Raw genomic sequence first — 21,422 nt, 5'->3', positions numbered from 1 at the left:
AAGGCTTGTTGATGGTCCTGTTGACAACTGACTCCTCTGCAATCCGATGACTGGAATGGGACTGCTCATGGACGACTCCTGGGATCCTCCTGAATCCCCAGGACTGTGCAGCTCCACTTTCACTGCCCACAATCCTAGAAGGAGCATCACTGATAAGGGTGGGCATTGCCATCCTGCACCGTCTTGGCACCTCCAGGTGGTCTAGACTCTGTCCCCTCTTTCCTTAGGTCCTCTTCACGCCTGGTCCAGGGGTCACAACAACCACTTGTTAAAAAATATTTAATGCGAAAATCAATCCCAATCTACACTACCACCCAAGGACACTTAGGACTGGAGAAGTACTGAAACCCCAAAGTTAAGTCGGAAGGATTCCACAGGCACCCGTGTGCAGAGTAGAAATCTCAGGTCAGTGTCTACAGGCTAACATGGGGAAGTTGCAGTTGGAATTTTTGTGCTTTAGGACCCGTCTCAGGGTACCCAGAGGTAACCAGATGGGATAAGGGAGGTTGGATAGTGCCTCTACCCATGGATACCCAGAACAGTGGAGTACCTACACCAGGGAGCCCAGGGGTGAAGTTGTGGCTGAACCTCCAGCTAAAGTCACCGGGGATCTCAGGTATCCAGCTCCTGTTAGTCCTTGGAAAGACTAGATACTTACCTCTGCTCACCTTATCTCTGGTGGGGTCCACTCTGGTACTCACCTCTTGGGGTTCCTAGTGTCTCCAGTTTCCCTCTAACAACTCTACATCCTTGGGTTGGGGACTGTAGCTTGCATTCCACTTCCTTAGTATATGGTTTGCCCTTGCTGGTTTTACTAAGTATTGACAATTCTTGCTGTTTCATGTTAATTCCTAGTGTGCATGTGTGTGTATCTGTGTGTGTGTGTATGTATGTGTGTGTGTATATATATATCTGTGTGTGTGTATATATATATATATAATATATATTCGATGGCATGTGTAGCTTTGCACATCCCGCCATCTAGTGTTGGGCTCGGAGTGTTACAAGTTGTTTTTCTTCTAAGAAGTCTTTCGAGTCACGAGATCGAGGGGCAGCTCGCAAGAGAGCAAACTCTCACACCTCGGGAGACGCACCACCTCCAGACAAAGAGAGTCGCAAATTTGACGCTGCAGGGAAAAGGGTTGCAGCACAAGCAGCAAACCAATGGCGTATTGCCAACTCACAAGCACTTCTGGCAAGATATGATAGGGCTTATTGGGACGAAATGCAGCATTTCATAGAACACTTACCCCAAAGAGTTCCAAAAAAGGGCACAACAAGTGGTGGAGGAAGGACAAAGTATCTCAAATAATCAGATACGGTCAGCAATGGATGCAGCAGATACCGCTGCGAGGACAGTAAATACTGCAGTAACAATAAGGAGACACGCATGGTTGCGTACATCGGGATTCAAGCCGGAGATACAAGCTGTGCTGAATATGCCTTTTAATGGTCAGCAGTTGTTTGGGCCGGAGGTGGACACTGCTATAGAAAAACTTAAAAAGGACACAGATACAGCCAAAGCCATGGGTGCACTCTACTCCCCACAGAGCAGAGGCACATTTCGCAAAACACAGTTTAGTGGGGGGTTTCGAGGACAAGCTACAGAACCCACAACCTCACAAACAAGGCCCACTTATCAAAGTCAATATCAGCGGGGAAGTTTTCAGAGACAATATAGAGGGGGACAATTCCAAAAGAATAGAGGGAAGTTCCAAAGCTCCTCAAAACAAACAGTGACTTCCAAGTCACAAATCCCCAACACATAACACCTGTGGGGGGGAGACTAAACTCTTTGTACAAACATTGGGAGGAGATAACAACAGACACTTGGGTACTGGCAATTATCCAGCATGGTTATTGCATAGAATTTCTCACATTCCCTCCAAACGTTCCACCGAAAACACACTATGTCAAAACAACACATGGATCTTCTAGGACTAGAGGTCCAGGCATTGCTACAAAAAGGAGCAATAGAATTAGTACCAATACAACAGAAAGGAACAGGAGTTTACTCTCTGTACTTTCTCATACCCAAAAAGGACAAAACACTGAGACCTATATTAGATCTCAGAACATTAAATACCTACATCAAATCAGACCACTTTCACATGGTGACATTACAAGACGTAATCCCACTGCTCAAACAACAAGACTACATGACAACACAAGACCTAAAGGATGCATGTTTCCATATACCAATACATCCTTCACACAGAAAGTACCTAAGATTTGTATTCCAAGGGGTACATTACCAATTCAAGGTGTTGCCATTCGGAATAACAACTGCACCAAGAGCTTTTACAAAATGCCTGGCAGTAGTAGCTGCGCATATCAGAAGGCAGCAAATACATGTGTTCCCGTACCGAGACGATTGGTTACTCAAAACAAACACTAGAACGGTGTTTACAACACACAAGGTACGTCATAGAAACCGTACACAAACTAGGTTTCTCAATCAACTACACAAAGTCACACCTTCAGCCGTGTCAAACACAGCAATACTTAGAGGCAACAATCGACACAGCAAAAGCGATTGCCACTCCAAGTCTACAAAGAGTACAAGCATTTCACAATGTAATACAGGTCATGTATCCAAACCAAAGAATACAAGTCAAAATAGTAATGAAACTCCTAGGCATGATGTCCTCATGCATAGCATACATGTTTACTCCATTGCATGGGTACTATTACTATAATACAGAACTCCTACCTCACCCTCTGCGGGGAAAACAATCTAAGATGGAGTCGACGCCCATGCGCAATGGAGCCGAAAGGGGAGGAGTCCCTCGATCTAGTGACTCGAAAGACTTCTTCGAAGAAAAACAACTTGTAACACTCCGAGCCCAACACTAGATGGCGGGATGTGCAAAGCATGTGAATCTGCAGCTTCTCATGCCACGAACAGATGTACACTGGGTAAGTGACATTTTCCATATATGTATGTGTGTGTGTGTGTGTGTGTATATATATATATATATATATATGTGTGTGTGTGTATAGTGTGTACTTAACTCCAGTTGGGGGGGGGCTATAAGTATTCTAGTGTTGTGTTACTAAAATAAAGTACCTTTATTTTTCTAACACTGTGTGGTTCTTTTATTTGTGATAAGTTGCTGTGGTGCTATAGTTGTATTGCATTGCAAAATCTTTGCATGTCTCCTAGATAAGTCACGGCTGCTTATCCACAGCTACCCCTAGAGAGCATTGGCTTCCTAGACACTGCCTACCATAGGTGTCCACCAGGCCAGCCTCCTACACTTCATACCAGGGCTTCCCTTTTACCAAAAGTTTTCACGCTCTTTCATGTAGGTCAATCCATCACTGTGCCTACTTTGTATGTGCCCCCACCTCCTTCCAAGACAGAGGAGAGACTCCACCACCTGGACCCAAAAAGAGTGTTGGCCTTCTGTCTTGATCTTACCAGAGTGTTCCGGGTAGATAATAGACTCTGTGGCTTATGTGAGTGCAAAGAAAGGTCGGTCAGTGCAGAAGAGAACCATCTCCAGATCGATTGTTCACTGCATTAAAATATGCTACACAGTGGCTGAGAAGCAACCCCCGGAGGGTTTGTGTGCTCACTCCACCACAGCAACAGCTGCAACCACTGTGGTAGCACGCGAAGTTCCAGTCCTGGCTAAAATCTGCCAGGCAGCAATGTGGGCATCACACGTTCTTCAACTACTGCCTGAACAGTCAGGGATTGGTACTTTGCCCGTTCGGTCCTGCTGGATTACCTAGTACGATTTCGGTTCGCTGACCCACCTCGGGATGGTATTGCTTGGGTATCTATTCAGAAGGAAGGAATCTGCAACTAGAAGTCTCTACCAGGTGAACAAATTATTTATCGTCAATAACACCTTATCTGGTAGAGACACATTCTAGTTGCAGATTCCTTACTAATCCATCCATTCTCCCTGCTCTGCGAACTGTTTTCTAAGGACAGGGACTTCCCTTTGAGGGCCCTAGTTCTGACACACCAGGGTCCGTGTTCTTCATGGCTCCGCTCTTAGGGCATGTAAAGTTGTGAAAATAAACTGATGTTAGCACATCGGGTGGTGCCTATATAGCACCCACGACATAAAATCCTACAAACCTGACACCTGCGATCGACTCAGTCGACCAACACCAACTAACAGCACACCAAGGGTACTGCTCGAGGGGAAAATCTCTGGATCTGTACTGACACCTGGGGAAATTCAAAGGGTTAGGAATCTGCAATTAGAATATGTCTTCATCAGATACATTTTTACCGAACTTAAGTAACTTGTTTGTCAGACTGGATCCAGAAGTTTTTCGTGAGCAGTACCCTTGCATGCGGATAGGGTGTGTCGTTCAGCTCTGTGTGGAGTCCACGCCAGAACTGACATGCGCTGTACCCTATAGGTGCCACCACAGTGTGCTGCCGTCAATTTCTTTTCACGACTTTACACACCAGGAACGCAGAGCCATGAAGAAAACGGACCACTAATGTGGAAAACTAGCGTTCTGCAAGGGGAAAAAACTTTTCCCTATCAATCCATTCTCAGAGCGGGTAGGATAGATGGGTCTGTAAGAAATCTGCAGCTAGTTAGTCTCCACCAGATGAGGTGTTACAGAAGGAAAGTAACTTGTCCATCTAATGGAGACGTCTAGCTGCAGATTCCTTGCCTTAAAATAGATAACCAAGCAATGCCTCCCTGGAGTTGGGTCTGCAAAACAAATTTCCAGAAAAAAGTTCTGCAGGACCAAACAGGCAAAATGCCCATTCCTGCTGTAGGGAGCTGGCTCTCTATATAGTGTACTAAAATGAAGTACACTATTCAGAGAGTCCAGTGGATCCCCAAAGGCTTGTAGAGGCAGAAATAAATAGATCTAGTGCTCTATTTGTGGTAGTGTCGAATAGCAGTTACACTTATCAAGGAGTCGCGTTGAGCATTTGTTGTACTCTAAGGCAATAATTGAGACATACACTCATAGAATAAATCCCAAGACCAAATTAGAAAAATAACATTTGCTTTTATATATGCTTTGAACCAAAGAACTTTGTTTTAAGGTAAGCAGTTTTTAAATTAAGAATAATTATCCGTTTCAAAAAGCGACAGTGTGATTTTTAGACTCTTCAGTGTTAACTTATGTGAGGAAAACAAGAATGCAAATCCAGTCTTCAGGGTTTTAGGTCAACACCAGACAAGGTTAAAATCTGTATCAAGAGTACACCCACAGCGGCACGATGGCAGCCAGGTGCAGAGGTCAAAATCGGAGTCGGGTGCCCAATGTTAACCAATTGAGACTGCGGTGAACGAAGATGTGCTGCTCTTAGGTGAGTAAAAGGGGTTTCAGAGGTTGCTCTCCTGGGATTGAAGTAAGCACCTGGGGGGGCCACAAGACTGCACCAAACCTACACCCTCAGCGGCAGGGGGGATGCAGAGTGCCAGCACAGCGTCAGGTACCCAATGTTAACCAGTGAAGACAGGGGTAACAGAAGACGCGCTGCTCCCAAGTGAGTAGAGCAGGGTTGATCTGGAGTTGAGGTAAGTACAAGGCAGCACCAAACTTACACCCTTAGGCACACAGGAGCGGCTGGGTGCAGAGTGCCAACAGCATCAGGTGCCTAATGTTAACCAATGGAGGAGATCGGTTTCAGGAACAGGCTGCAGGCTCTGGCCAGGAGGCAGAGTGAAGACCGCCCACTGCTGCCCAGGTAAGTAGAGAAGCCATGCTGTCCAGCTCCCCAAGGCCCGTCTACCCCAGGTGCAGGGGTGTCTTCTGGTGTCGGAAACAGCTTATCGGGCAGGTTGCAGCCAGAGGGAGTCCACAGATTGAGGCTGCAGGCATCGCTGTGGAGTCCGGCAGGGATTAGCCCACAGTGGACTCTTGCTCAAAAAACATTGCGGAACCTTCACAGGACCGGTGGGCCACTTGGACTCTGGCTGTGGGCGTCAGGTGCAGAAGTAGTTCAAGCAGTGGTTTCACAGTTTCTCAGGCATACTTTCTTCTTTGAAGTTTGTTTCTTTTGGTCAGGTCTGCTGTCCACAGGAGATTTTGGTCTTTCTCGAAGGCAGGCAGTCCTCCTAAAGCTTTGGAGGCCGCTGGGCTGCAGGCAAGTCGTCTTTTGGTGCAGGTTCTTCGAGGGCTGCAGACAGGCCGGTAGGGCTGAGGACAAGTCAGTTGATGTCTTCTGTCTTCTCTGCTGGTGCAACTTCGTAGTGTCCGGCCCATCTTAGTTAATCAGGAATCAGAGTTCAGGGGTGCCACCTAAATGCTGAAATTGGGTGTATTACAGTGGGTGGCAGGTGGTAGCCAATGGGCCACTCACCTTTAGGGTGATTACACCCTTCTTATGACCCCTTTCTTTGGGAATTGGGCATAGCCCTAACCCTATTGGCCTAATTCCTTCCAAACAAGATGGAGAAATGTAATAAAGTAGTGTCAACTTCAGCTCATCCGCCTTAGGGGTGGGACTGGCATGAAGTGGGCACTCCCCCAAATGTAACTAATTTTCCTCCTAGTTCTGCCATCAAAAGTAGAGTCAGGAACTGGGGGTCGGCCTTCTCTACCGTTTAGAGAGGCCTGGGTCGTAATTCAAAGGCAGCAAGCCCTTTGAAACTCCCTGCCCTGGAATGTCCATCCTGCCTGGATGACGTCTTCTCACCTCAGCCCATAGTAGGCTTTTGTTCTGAGACCTCAATAGCGTTGGCTCTCGCCTTGGGGCCAGAACTCTAAGGTGGCTGCAGTGGTTTTGACAGTCATTGCCCATGCCAGGAGTTGGTAGGTTTTCAGGGGGCACATCTAAGGTGCATTCTGAGTGCATGTATTAATAAAGCAATCACTGGTTTCAGTTAGGGTTTATTAATACTAGATGTTTGATACCAAACATCCCCATCTTTAGTGAAATCATCAGGTAGCTGGGAAACTCTTAATCACCAATGTGCAGCACATGTACTTAAAAGGGCTTCTCTGTTCACTTACTATGTCTGAGAGTCGATAAAGACATAGCAGGGGCATATTTACTCATGCAAGTATGCCCTCACATGCAATATAATGTATCCTGCATTTAAGGATGTAGGGCCTGTTAGAGGGATGACTTACTTATGTTTCATGCAGTGTACAGGGCACACAGGCTACGCCATGTCGAGTTTTCATTTTAGTTCTGCACCAAGACACACAGCCAGCGAAAGCAGTACTGTGTGTACTTAGCAAGAGGGTCCCTGTGGGTGGCACTATTCGTGCTGCATACCTCAGGGGGCTTCTTTTAGTACCCCAGTGGCCTAGGTACTAGGGGCTTAGGGTGATAGCTAGAGGTTTCCAATTGGGAAAAACGACTGTGCAGTTTTGGGAAAAGAGATCTGGCACTGGGGACCTGTTTAGCAGGGAGCCAGAGCACTTTCAGTCACAATTGCATCAGAAAGCAGGCAAAAAGTGGGAGGTGACCATGTCAAAGGAGGCACTTTCCTATACCTACAGACCATACTGCCCAGTCAGTAGAGCTTGGGAAATGTGTGCAGAAGCTTCCATGTTGCTGCCTGACAAATGTCCAGGACTGGAAATTTGCATGGTAATGCAGTGGTTGCAGCCTTGGCTTTGTTGGAATGAGCATGCAAGGTCTCTCGGCTGGGTAAGAGAAAGGATAAAGAGAAGGACCTGCAAGAGGGTAGCAAAAAGAGGATAAGCCTGTTTCTCTGCACACCATGCCACAAACTTGCCTCAACAGCAGGTGTATACAGAGTTGGAGGGAGGCCTGGCAGCCAAGATAACATTGCAGACTTCAGGCGGAAGGTCAAAAGCTGTCAACTGTCCTACCACGTTATTGAGAGAAGTTGGAAGGGCATCATCTGTCTTGTTCCTTATCCCCGATAGAGGAGCCGATTCTGCAATTGATCATGGTCCTCCAAGTGTTCTTAGGCCATAAGTAAAGTCCTTTAAGGAGGCCATGCTGCATATTGTTTAGCTCTTTTGGCTCCGTCTGGCGCACCTTTGGGTACCATGGAAACACAGAGGTCTCCATTTGGGTTAGCACTAGCAGCTCTGTCGTTGGTGTCATCTGAGCCCATCAAACCGGCCTCTGGTTCTGTTCTGACTTCCATTCCTCGTCCAAGACATGCACCGGTCCCTCTTATATCAATGCCATTACCAATGTCGATGATGCTGGAGGGGGATATGGTTCAGTTCTCGATGTGCAACTCAGGTCCAAAGCCATTGCAATCCAATCCTAGGTCACACTCTGAATCTACTCCAACACACTTGGTTCCATTGCACTCTGATTTAGACACCATATTGCCATGTAGCCGTCCTCCGAGGCTCCTTCATCTTTTTGGGTTGATTAGGGCCAAAGATTCCCTCCGAGAAACGGTGCTGCTGATGCGAATGATATGGCCCACGACATGATGACAGTTTATATATGGACCTACAGTCAGCCTTTGGGCTTAATATTTTCCCTTATACTTAGTTGTTGTCCTTCATTGGCCCAAACCACAAGAGATTGCTTCCTTTGCTGCTCTGACTTGATGTATAGCTTAGGTCTTGGAACTACTACTGGCTTCTGTTAAATTTAAAACTGTCATTACGGGAGTTTTGCAGCCTGGGTCTGCTTTCTCTGTGCCTTTGCATCAATTCAACAAAGCCCTCGCTTGGCACTCTGATGGACACCTGGTCTAAACCTTGCTCTTGGTTGCCAGTGAACAGGCAGGTGGCCAGACGCCACAGACTGGCTCCAGGTGACCCTGATTTTTTGATGCAACATCCTACTCCTGAAAGTCCGGTTGTTCATGCTTTCACCAGCAAGGTGAACCCCAGTTCTTGCTTTACGACTCCCCCCGCAAACACGAAATCAGATAGGATTATGGTATTTGATAAACATAGTTGAGGCGTGTGTGGCTATAGATACAAATGATGTGCATACTCCTGCCGTTTAGTGTTGGGCCCTGATGTGTTAACATAGTTTTTTGCTTCGAAGAAGTCTCTGAAGTCACGAGGTAGAGTGACTACTCCTCTTGGTGGTGATGTGAATGGGCATCAACTCCATTGTTAGATATATATATATTCTTTTACGCAGTCTGGTTCTGACGTGTGCTCCAGTTCGACACCGCTGCAGTTCTTTCGATTCACATGATACCTTCCCTCCGTTGGCATTGTACTTCGATCGCATTCCTCTATTTTCCTTGTGTGTCAACATGGAATATTTTGTTCAAGCTGGGTCTGTATTGACTGTGGCCCCTCCTGGGCCTCGCCCATCGGGGCCTACTCCCGTCCATATTATTTCTCTCCACAATGCCTTAACAATGATCAAACGGCACCCTTTTGCTATTATCCTCGCTGTCAGGCAAAGTACCCTTAGACCGATTTACATCAGGTCTGTAATTTGTGCCTATCGCCGGAACACAGCAAGGCTTATTACGATGCCTGCAGCTCCTTCTGCTTCAAGAAGACTCCTCAAAACTGTTAGCGTGGGCTCGAGGGGCCGTGGGCAAGCATCAACACCAGAACCTTTCAGTCCATGGTGACCGGGGGGGAGCAACACCCATAGCCATCGACTGCAGATGAAGAGGCTTTCTCCGTTGAAGGCAGCTCCGGATCCAACTTGAAGATTGACCTGAGATCAAGGACCTCCCACCTAATCAGCAGTACATGAGTACAGCACCTCCTTCCCTTCGACACCACCCTGAGCAACTTTCTCCTAAAAAAGCATGTTGCTCCTCTGGTACACCAGAGAGAGGCTTTCGGACCGCCACTGCTTTCTGACCATAGTCTGCACTGAGCAACTGCTTGGGATACCCTGCCCAGCTCCGACTGGGCACCAAAGAAGCCTTCCAAGCAGAGTGCTTTGCCCTGACCACCCTGGCACTGACCTGACTCTCTGCTCCTAGACAACCTTTGATGGAGACTTCATCAGTCTCTGCACCAAAACTAGACTTTTTTGGATCCAAGGATGTCTGCATTGACCGCCAAGTCTGACACCGGCACAGCAAGCCCATCTTCCATAACCTTCAAAAACAGCTTGCTTAGAGGCAAAAACATCTGAGCACCTACCCTCACACTGGTTGCATTCTTGCCTGCTCTTCGGCCTCCTCTGTTCCATCCTCCAAACAGCAGTTATCATTCCAGGAAGCCTTGGACACCTTAATTCCTGCAAAAATACACAAGAAAGCAGATAAGGCTAGCAGCCCCTTAACTCTTGCAAAACCAGACCCACCCGTATCCACACCTTTTGCTTTTTCCTTCCCCACCCCATTCTCTAGGGGACCTCTTGACATTACACCCCTGGGGTCTCTACATTCTTACATGGGTGGGGGGCACTGGGGGAAACCATTTGATATTCCTCTACAGGTTGACCCATGGGACACATATGATTTAGATCCACAAGAGACACAGACCCTGGCCTTTACCCTGCCCTGCCCTGCCGCGCCCCTCCTGATGAACTTACATCATTTCAAGAGCTCATCAGTAGGGCTACCTCTTTCTATCAAGTTGAACTTCCCAAGGAGCCATAGTGGTGGACTTTCCTTTTAAAACCCTTTACTTCACTCGCCGCTCCACCCAAAATCTCTGTGCTCTAGGACGTGCTTAGCCATACCGCAGACATTTTTAAAGATCCTGCTGGAGCTAGGATTATAACACCCAGGGTGAATAAGTGTCCCCATCTGACCCTCTCCATATTAGTGGTCAGCTTCCACCAGACTCACTAGTCATCACCACTGCCCATAAACTAGCTAACTGCCAGGCCAGCGAAGATGCCCGACTGCCAAATAAGGAGAGAAGACTCATTGATGCAGCGTGGAAAAGAATAGCAGCGCAGTCAGCCTACTATTGGTATATTGTGAAATCCCTGGGCCTCCTTGCAAGGTATGACTATGCTCACTGGGATAAAATGGAGGACTTTCCCGGTACCTCCCTGAGGAGCCCAGAAAATGGGGCCAGTAAATTGTATCAGAGAGCCAGCTCATTTTGAACACCCATTTGCTGTGCCCTAGACTCAGCTGTCACTGCTGCTAGGTGTGGGGGGGGGTTGGGGGGAACACTATCATTCTCCTCTGAAGACATGCATGGCTCCGTATCTGTGGCCTTAAGCTGGAGGTTTAGCTTTTTTTTTTCTTTTTTGTACCCCGAGGTGGATGAAACTTTAGAAAAGATAAAGGAGACAGACAGCAAAAGCAAAGGGAGCACTGCAAACACCAGCTCCCCCTATAGCTTCTTTCGCTGAACCTCCTACAGTGGAGGTTCATATACCACCTCCTCCTATACATCCACCTCTTGCCAGTGCCCACAGGGCCTGCAATCCACTCTGTTATTTTAGAGGGTCCTAAAGGGGCAACAACTCCAAAGGCAGAGGCCAGGGTGGTTCCCCAAAGGAGCTGCACCTCTCACCAAACCCTGACTTGCTTCTTTCTCCAGACTCCACTACACCTGCTGAGGGATAACTGCAATGTTTTTCCCACAGGGCAAACCCTCAGACCAGTGAGGGTTGGATATGATCCAACATGATCATTGTCTGGAGCACACTTCCACACCTCCCACTTTCCACCTCACAAACGCAGACTATCAGCAGAACATCAAACCCTACTCTAGGTCAAAGCCCTCCCTCCTCAAAGGGGTTATAGAACTCGTCCACAACCACCAGCAAGATACAGGAGTGTACTCACTATACTTACTCATAGCCAAAAAAGATGGGTCCCTCAGGCCCAATCTAGACCTTAGGCCCCTAAACGAATAAATTCTATCAGAGTACTTTAAATGGTAACCCTTCAGGATGTCAACCTGCTTCTCCAGCAAGGTGACTTTATGGGTGCTCTAGAACTAAAAGGTTGCCTGATTCCACATTCCAATACACCCCGCACATCAATACCTCAGGTTTGTGGTAGGCGGAAGGTACTATCAGTTCAAAGTGCTCCCATTTGGGGTAGCTACTGCACCTCGTGTATTCAGCTGGTGCCTTGGGGTGGTAGCTGCTCCCCATGGCAGACAGGGTGTCAATATTGGTTGAGTGGCTCATCAGGGCAACCACCCTTCAACCATGCCAAAGCCAGATGCAAATAGCATTAGATCTGCTTCTCGCTTCAGGTTTTCCATCAACGCCACCAAATCCTACCTCCAGCCCCTGCAGATCCAGCCTTACATAGGCGCTGTTCTCAACAAAGTAGGATTAGCCTATCCCAGTTCTGCAAATATGCTGTCCTTTTAAGCACAGATTCCCTTGTTCCAACCAGATAGGTAACTGAGTCAGGACAGTAATGCGTCTTTTAGGCATGATGGCTTCCTGCATAGCCATAATACCTCATGCGAGGCTTTACATGCATCCGTTGCCGGAATGTTTAGCGCAACAGTGGTCTTAGAGGGTCATTGGGACGATCTAGTGTTTCTCTGCTGCACTCACCGCCCTCAGCAGTGGTGTAAGGCCAACAACCTGTTGCGATGGCAGCCTTTCCTTGACTCTGTTCCGCAGATGATTTACAGACACCCTCCCTCACGTGTTGGGGCACACATTTACATGATTTGAGTGTACAGGGTCAGTGGGAGACCAAATACCAGGGTCTCCATATCAACTACCTGGAGCATTTAGCCCTTTTAGTGTAGAAGGCCTTCCTGCCACCATCATATAGGAAAGGTTGTCCTTGTCTAGACAAACAATATGACAGCCATGTACTACCTTCAATAACAAGGGGCACACACACTCCACAGCTGTCAGTTATCCCAGATCACTTGGCAATAGGCTCTCCGTCACAACATTTACTTGTTAACGGAGTGCCTTCTGGGGATGGACAATGATTTTGCCGCCCTCCTCAGCAGGATGCAGCAACAGGCTCAAGAGTGGGAACTCCACCAGCAAGTTCTCCTCCATTACTTTCACACATGGGGGTCCCTGAATGGCCACACTTTGCCTTGAGATTCCCTCAGTCCAGCAGCAATGCATTATGGATGAATTTGTCAGGGATATTTGCCTATGCTTTTTCTCCTCTCTCTCATCTTTTTGTGGTTCGCAGGGTTCGGCAAATGTCTCCAATGCCCATCCTGGTAAGATCATCTCCAACAGCAACATGCTTTGCACAGTGAATGCTCATGGCATAAACACTATCAACCTTCTTCGCTGCATAGTTTGGCTGCCCATCTCTGGCTTTAACCCAGAAGTACAGCAACACCTTCTAAATGTACCCTTTGATGGATAGCATGTCTTCAGCCCTCAGGGTCAATGAGAAGCGAGAAAAGATCCCAAAAAGATTGAGAAGGCCAAAGCTTTGGGTGTCCTACAAACATCAGTTTCTCATGGCTCCTTTTGCTGCTCCCAATGCCGTGGTAACACAAAAGGATGGTGACTGAGTGCTGAAACTTTTCAACCACTCTCAGTCACAGATCTGAGTTTAATTTATTGTTCTTTTTCTCACCATGCCACCCCAGTTTGGACCCAGGCATATGCAAATCAGTGTTGACCCTGTTCCCCATGGGAACAGTCCAGCCCGAAATGCCAGGCCCAATACTGTGGTGCAGCCAGAACCCTCACCCGGAAACCTCCACCTTTTTAAGGTCCATGCAGAAGTCACCCTCATGCGCTACTGTTGGGGTGGCTATGGGCTAACAAAGGCAGAGGGAAGGGCACAGCCCCGCAAAGGAACTACCCCTCCAAAACACACACTTCTCCTACTTCCACCCGTCACTAAAAAATTATCAGAACAATAAACCCCCACTGATGCCAGTGTGGAAATTATTGAAAAATGCACCCAGAGGGCATTTAGAGATGCCTCCTGCATGTTAGCCAAACATCTAGTGCAGGACTGACCTGTCTGTGCCAGCCTGCCACTTTCAGACAAGTTTCTGACCACATGGGGTGAGAGCCTTTGTGCTCTGTGGCCAGAAACCAAGCCTGTCCTGGGTGGAGGTGCTTCACTCCTCCCCCTGCAGGAACTGTAACACCTGGTGGTTAGCCTCAAAGGCTCAAGCCTCGGTTTACAGTGCCCCAGGGTACTTCAGCTAGTGGAGTTGCCAGCCCCCCTGACAAAGCCCCGCTTTTGGCAGCAAGTCCGGTGGGAAAATTAGGGAAAACAGGAAGGAGTGACCACCCCAGCTAGGACGACCCTTAAGGTGTCCAGAGCTGAGGTGACCCCCTCCCTGCAGAATCTTCAGTCCTGTTTGGAGGACAGGGACCAATAGGGTTAGGTTTTTGCCAGCCACCATCAGGGACAGTATCCTTTGGCTACTGCCCTCTGACCCCTTTAACGCCCCTAAATCCAGTATTTAAGGGCCTCTCTGAACCCAGCTCACTAGATTCCTGGCGACCTGATGAGAAAGGAGGACTGCTAAGCTGAACCCCCAGCAGAGAAGGAAGATGCAAACTGACTTGGACCCAGCCCTACAGGCCTGTCTCCTGCTTCAAAGAACCTGCAAAAAGAAAGCAACGCATCCTGCGTGACCAACGGCCTCTGCCAAGCTCTGCTTTGCATCACCGAGGACCAAGAACTCCAGTGGACAACGGCCCTGTCCAAGAAGAAGAAACAACCGAGGGTCTCCAGAGACTCCCCGGATCCATAAGTCCTGCCCACCCTGCACTAGACACCTTCCGCCAGTGACCAGGTGGCCCAACCACCTAGAGAGAGTCCCCAGGCGAGGGACCCCTCCACCCCCGGTATTGCTTCTACCAGTCTTCCAGGATTTTGCAAGCAACCCATACTGCTGCCACCCTCCAGACAGGTTTTTGCCCTCCTGCTGCTTGATCGGCTCAAGCAGGGGAAGGCAGAACAAAGGATTTCCTGCGGGAGAGCTAGGCAACACCCTCTCCCCTTGAAAATAGGTGTGACATGGCTAGGGAGGAGGGGGTAGCCTCCCCAAACCACCAGTGTGCTTTGAAGGGCACATTCGGTGCCCTCCTTGCATAAACCGGTATGCACCAGCCCAGGGACCCCGGTCCCTGCTCTGCCACAAAACTGGACAAAGGAAAGGGGAGTAACCACTCCCCTATCCATCACCACACCAGGGGTGGTGCAGCTCCTCCAGGTAGCCACTTGGTTCTGCCATCTTGAAAACAAGATGTGCAGAGTCCCCTGGGAGCATCCGAGTAGCCCGGTCAGACAGATGACGTCAGCCCTGCCTGATAGGTGGTCACCTTGCTAGGTGACCAATCTCACTTCCTGGGCTATTTAGTGTCTTGCTCTTGGGTGAGGTCCTCAGATTCGACGTGCAAGATTCCACCAGGACCCCCTGCAGAGTTTACTTCATCTTCTGGCCACTGGAACTGGTTCTGGACCCTCCATGAACTGATAATCTGCAACTCCAGTGAAGTCTTTGCTTTGCAACATTGTTTCTCCAACTTTTCCCAGCAACTGCTTCCCTGGCTGTGCATTCTCCGAAGTCGGCGAGACTTCAGCCTGCACCATGAAGGAATCATTCCTCCTGAACTGCGTGGATCCTGCATCACAGGTGGTAGTCTCGAGTGGTGCCTTTGGTCCTCTCTACCAGCTATCTAACTTAGGAGACAGTAAGCCGTTGCCTCTTCTTGCAGGACGGTACCTCTGTGCAACTAGACTCTTGCAGCTACCAATGCTTGTTTGCTCCTGCTCAAAGGGATTTTCAGGCTCTGTGTGGTCCCGGCCTCCAGCTCTTTATCCTACCAAGCAGTCTCCGCTCTGCTGCTCCAGCGACATGGGACTTCTCTACAGGTGTCCCTGCTGCCAGTGGGTTGTCTGTTGGAGGCTGCATCTGCTTCTATTGGCTCTCCTGACTTCTGAGGGTCACAAGGCTTGTTTGTGGTTTTCCTGCACCACTGACCAACTGCAACTTGACAGCCGACGTAGGACACCATCTGCATCACTTCAGGGCCTTCTCTTCATCTCCTGTGCTACACAGCTAATCTTCTCCGTTTCCCTTTGACCTGGTTCTGCACCCACAGAAGGGTGGGTAGTGACTGCTGCCACAACCGGACACTCGATCATGAACAGGACTTGGTCCCCGTCCTTTGCAGGTCCTCTTCTGGCAGAATCCACCTTAGGTTCTTCAAATCTGGTCTTGCACAATCCTTTTTGTTAAGTCGTCATGTTAGTTTTGGGGAAAACCAGGTACTTGCCTCTGCTATCCTGGTCGCTGAGGGTAACTCTGGTACTCACATCTTGGGGTCCCTGGCTCCTCCAGCTCCCCTCTCCAACTCTACATCCTTGGGTGGGGTGCTTTATCTTGCATTCCACTTTGTGTATGGTTTGGCCCTTTCCTAGAGCCTTCACTATTTTCTAATACTTCTGCCAATGTTTGTTGTTTTTACACTTCTTACTGATTGCTAATATGTATATGTAGAAAGCTGGCTCTGTATATACTATAGCAAAATGTGATATATTGTGCACAGAGTCCAGGGGTTCCCCAAGAGGCTTGACAGAGGCAATAATAGATAATACTAATGATCGATTTGTGGTAGTGTGGGCGAGCAGTTCGGCTTATCAGAGGGTGGTGTTAAGCATTTGTTGTACACACACAAGCAATTAGTGAAAACACACACTTAATGACTTAACTCCAGGCCAATAGTTTTTTATATAGAAAAATATTCTTTTGTTCATTTATTTTTAGAACCACAAGATTCATTTAGCAGGTAAGTACATTAAATGAAAGGTACTTTACATAGTAATAGTTGAGACTTTAAATAGATTCAGTATTGTACAAAGTTTTCATTAAAATGGCAAAAAGCTATTTTAAAAGTGGACAATGCAATTTTCAACAGTTCCTGGGGGAGGTAGGTACAGTACAGTTTCTGAGGTAAGTGTGACATTTACGGGTTCAGTCTCCAGGGTATAGGTAGCCCACCTTTGGGGGTTCAAGCCAACCCCAAGCACCCAGCACCAGCAACACAGGCCGGTCAGATGCAGAGGTCAAACAGGAGCCAAAATAACGTGGGCGCTTATGGAGACCGAGGGTACTCCAGTTCCAGTCTGCTTGCAGGTAAGTACCCGCATTGTCGGAGGGCAGACCAGGGGCGTTTGGAGGAATACTGGATGGGCCACAAATAGGCACAAAAAACACACCTTCAGCGCCCTGGGGCGGCCGGGTGCAGTATGCAATCAGAACATCGGGTTCTCAATAAAACTCTATGGAGGGACTCAGGGGTTACTTAGGTGCTTACATAGGACCTTTGAGGTCATATCCAGCGCAGACTATACTGACGACTGACGCAGCCAATCAACGCCACCTAACGGTGCCAGGGCTACTGCTCAAGAAAAATCTGCAAATCAAGACTGACGCCTGTGGAAATTCTAAGGTAAGGAATCTGCAACTAGATGTTGTCTCTACCAGATAAAATGTTACCGAAAGTAAAGTAACTTGTACTTCATGTCATTCGCAAGCCTTCTTTATTTGGCCTCCCTTTGCTATTTGTGTGCAGCAGTGCAAACTTACAGGAACATGTTCATGATATTTTAATTATTTTCTTTCAATCTGCAGTACTACAACGATTATGGAGATATCATAAAGGAAACACTGAGTAAAGCCAGGCAAATGGATAAGATCCAGTGTGCTAAGACTCTGATACTAAGTTTACAACAGGTATGAGAAAAATGAAAATAAAAGAAAAAAAGTTGTGTGCTTTTCAGAATCATCAGACTTATTAGCATTGGCAAAAGTACTCAGACCGTGAAGTGTGGTTATCACTGCTTAGTGATCGCTTTTCACAGTCTTAATGTTTTTCAACTTGGAGTTGTGAATATCTAATATTTCAGGCCCTCCTCTATGGCCCTCCTTACTAGGAACACTACAACTTTTAATATGAGAGTTCTCCTTTTATCACACCTATCAGAATTGAGTTTGGCTGCTTTATTTATTCATTTATCTTTTATTGCATTAGTACATGGCGGATGTTATATTTTAAGATAAAATGTAATCCCTAGACAGTTTCAGTGAGTCAAACGTCCGATATTTATTAAGGGGGGGGAAATGCCAGTAAATATTAGGAAATGTGGAATTTGGTGCAGTAAGCACCAAAATTCACATTATCTGCCGACAAAAACTTGTAAAAGATCATTACTGAACATGATAAATTCTTACATACCCATTTAAGGTTTTGTGGGTGGGTAATCGGTGGAGAAAAATCTAGGTCATTCGTAATAAGTGCCTAGATAGAGGTTCCTGCTAGTAAATGTATTTTGTGTAGATGAAGGTACATGGAGGAGGGCATAAAAAGTTGAATACTGTATGATGGAAATTTCAAAATGATGTGCTATAGTGGGGAGACTGCCTAGACCAAATCAGAGTTCCGTAGTGTAATAACATTATTGGTTCACTATCAATAAATTCAGTATAATATTGTTAGTACAGAAGTAAATAGTGGAAGATTAATGTATATAAGTTGTACAAAACTGCAAAGGTTTGAGTGAATGTTAAAAATGTGGTATGGATTCTGAAAAATGGGGACTAGTATTTGTGCTTCTGGGAATTGTACTTTTGAGGTGCAGTGAAAGATTGTTTTTCACAATTGTGTAAATCATCACAATTGTTTTAATTATATAGGTGACTTCAAGTTCCTTTCTTTTTGTGCAGACGTGGATCCAGACATGCCTCTCATCGCATTCAGACCCTTGCCTCGATCAAAAATATAGTTTTCAGGCGCCAGAGACTAAATCAGTTCCTAGTGCTGTGACGATTATGCCAACTTCATTAATGCCGGAAGATGAAGCCCCACATGTCGTCTCAGACTCAGTTGGTGCTGATTTGATCTTAATCAAGTTTGCGCTTTCCTGGCCGAAAGGGCCATTGGCACCAGGGACTGTTTGTCGCCATCCTTGGCTGTGGTCCACCTTTTTTTTTTTTCTTCTTTTTTTTTTAGGCTATGTTCACTCGTCCCTCATGGACGTGCTGTTCGACCAAACTCATCTGTTTGGGCACAAGGCAGACTCAGTTCTTGAATGCTTTAAGGAAAACAGGGCCACAGTATGTTCCCTAGGCTTGTCTATCCCACCTCGCCAGCCACATCAGTCCTATTGCTCCTTTTGCAGCTTCGGCAGAGGCTCCTCATAGCGCCAGCCAATCCAACCTCAGCAAGGCTCTCAGCGGTGTCGCGATCCAGATCATGGTGCCCACCACCCCTGTGGTTAAGGTCCATGGTCCACCCAGCCCACCACCCTCTTCCAATCCATCTGTCAAACCTCTTTAGCCTGCCCTTAGTAGAGCACAGGTCCCTGTGGGAGGCAGGATCGAACTATTCTTGCCAGGTAGGCAAGCCATAACATTGACAGGTGGGTCCTGCAAATTGTTTGGAAGGGCTATAACCTTACCTTCCTTTTCACACTCCCACACCTCAACTGTCCACCCCATCCACCACCGCCCCCCCCCCCGATGGAGGACCGTTATTTTGCGTCAGGAAGTGTAAGGCCTTTTGGCCAAAGGGGCTATTGAGAAGGTGCCCATGCCAGAAGTAGGACGTGGTGGATGTTTCTGCCACTTTTTGGTGCCCAAAAAGGACAGGCCTTCATCCTGTTTTATTTTAAAGACGCACTCTCCTCTGGAAGAAGTTCAGAATTCACCGGCAAAGATCTTGTCTGCCCTTAACCTTGGAGACTGGATGGTGGCTTTGGACCTGTAGAAATCCTTATTGCCATATACCCGTCCTGCAGGCCTATTGGCACTCCCTGCGGTTAATTTGAGAGGAGGGGGAATTGGATCAGGCGCATTTTCAGTTTGCTGTGCTCTCCTTTGATCTCACTGGTGCCCCTCGGCTGTTCATGAAAGTGATGACGGTGGTGGCAGCAGAACTCCTGATGTTAAGGATGAAAGTTTTCCCCTACCTAAACAACTGACTGTTGAAGATGGGTTCACCCAAGTCAGTCATCAACCAGCTCTATATAAGGCAGTATCACCTGTCATTGTTGGGGCTCTCTATCACTGTGCCAAAGGCACTTCTCAGGTTTCCCTTTCATTGGTGTCATTTGAACACTGTGCAGTGCCTTTTCCCCAGGGAAGTGTGTCCAGGGCATTCAGGTTATGAATCTGATCTTTCAGCCTCGATCCTGGATTTCAGTCAGGATGACTCTGATTCTTCTGGCTCTGATGCTGATAAGCACTCCAATTTGCATATTTGGGCTCTGCAGTGTAATTGGAAGCACCAGTGGGTGCAGCATCAAGAGGATCTTTGAGATGTTTCCAGTTTCATAAGAGACTGACCAGCATTTGCAGTGGTGGCTGAAGGATTGCAAATGAGTCAGCGGCAGACTTCTCTCCATAATCCACCCAGAGCTCACAGTGGTGACCAATGGTTTGCTTTTGCATTGAGGAACCTACCTGGGAGAGGTGGAGATCAGCGGCCTCTGGTCCCTGATGAAGGTCTGGCTCCATAACAACCTTCCCGGAGCTGCGAAAACTGGTGCAGGTGCTTATGGATAAAAGCACCACCATGTAGTATTGCAATGGGCAGGAAGAGGTGGTGGTCATGGATCCTATGCTAGGAGACTTTCAGTCTCTGGACTTAGCTAGACCACAAAGGAAGTTTTCTGGTGACGCATCACCTGGTGGGATTGCGGAATGCTAGAGCGGACAGGTTGTTGCCTTGCAGATCATGAACTGCAGGTACATCCAGAAGTGGTGTTGTGTCTTTTCTGCAGGCGGAGAGAACCCTAGTTCCATCTTTTGTCAGTATTTTTAAACATTGGAGTTTCCAAGACATCTCTTGCTTGGGACTACTATTTGCTTTCTCACCAGTACCTCTCCTGCCCAGAATTCTAAAGAAGATTAGGACCAACCGGGCCCAAGACATCTTAGTGGCTCAGTATTCTGCACTGGGAGTATGGTAGCCAGAACTCCTGGGCTTAAACAACTGTCCCCTGATCAGGAGCAGAGACTCCATCGCTTGTACCCGAAAAGCTGAGCTTTTCCATTGATTTTATCATTCAACACTAGGTGAATGATTAGCTGTTTGTGGGGTTCACTGAGGTGAAAAAAGGCAAGGCAGTGCAGAAGAGGACCATCTCCTGTTGGATTGTACTGTACATCAAGATCTGCTACACATTGGCCAAAAAGCAGCCTCCCGAAGATCTGCAAGCCTGTTCCATCAGCATCAAAGCTGCTACCAGTGGGTTGATAAGCTGGGTTCCTAGCCTGGACCTCTGCCAGGCAGCTATGCGGACATTGCTTCCTACATTCACAAAACACTACTGTCTCGACAGCCAGTTGCGCCAAGAAGGGCATTTTGCTCCCTGGTCCTAAAGGACTTCTTGGATTGAGCGAATTCACAGGCCCACCTCCTAATATGTACTGCTCGGATATCTAATCAAAAGGTGAGGAATCTGCATTTAGAAGAATCTAGAAGAAGAACAAGTTACTTACAGTCGGTAATGCTCCCTCAGGTAGAGACTCTGCCTAACTGCAGATTCCCGACTGATCCTCCCCGTTCTGTGAACTAGGCTGTTTTATTTAATCAAATCCGTTATTGGCTCTGTGTTTCGGCACGAACAGGTCAGAAAGCAACTGATGTAGGCTCGCAAGGGTGGAGCCTC

At 47.6% G+C, this 21,422-nt stretch overlaps 1 protein-coding gene across 5 annotated transcripts in view; it reads left to right on the top strand.

Moving 5' to 3' along the window:
* The window catches only part of STAG1 (STAG1 cohesin complex component), a 995,019-nt gene that overhangs the window by 745,096 nt on the left and 228,501 nt on the right, over positions 1-21,422 (top strand). For all 5 annotated transcript variants that reach the window (XM_069213542.1, XM_069213540.1, XM_069213544.1 and 2 more), the window contains one exon: positions 17,383-17,484. In XM_069213542.1, the coding sequence (XP_069069643.1) occupies positions 17,383-17,484 (102 nt within the window). The remainder of the gene's footprint in view (positions 1-17,382; positions 17,485-21,422) is intronic.

The sequence above is a fragment of the Pleurodeles waltl genome, chromosome 11 (genome assembly GCF_031143425.1).
Source record: "Pleurodeles waltl isolate 20211129_DDA chromosome 11, aPleWal1.hap1.20221129, whole genome shotgun sequence".
In the NCBI taxonomy this organism is placed as follows: Eukaryota; Metazoa; Chordata; class Amphibia; order Caudata; family Salamandridae; genus Pleurodeles; species Pleurodeles waltl.
The sequence above is the reverse complement of the archived record's forward strand: the minus strand, read 5'-3'. Positions and strand labels throughout refer to the sequence as shown.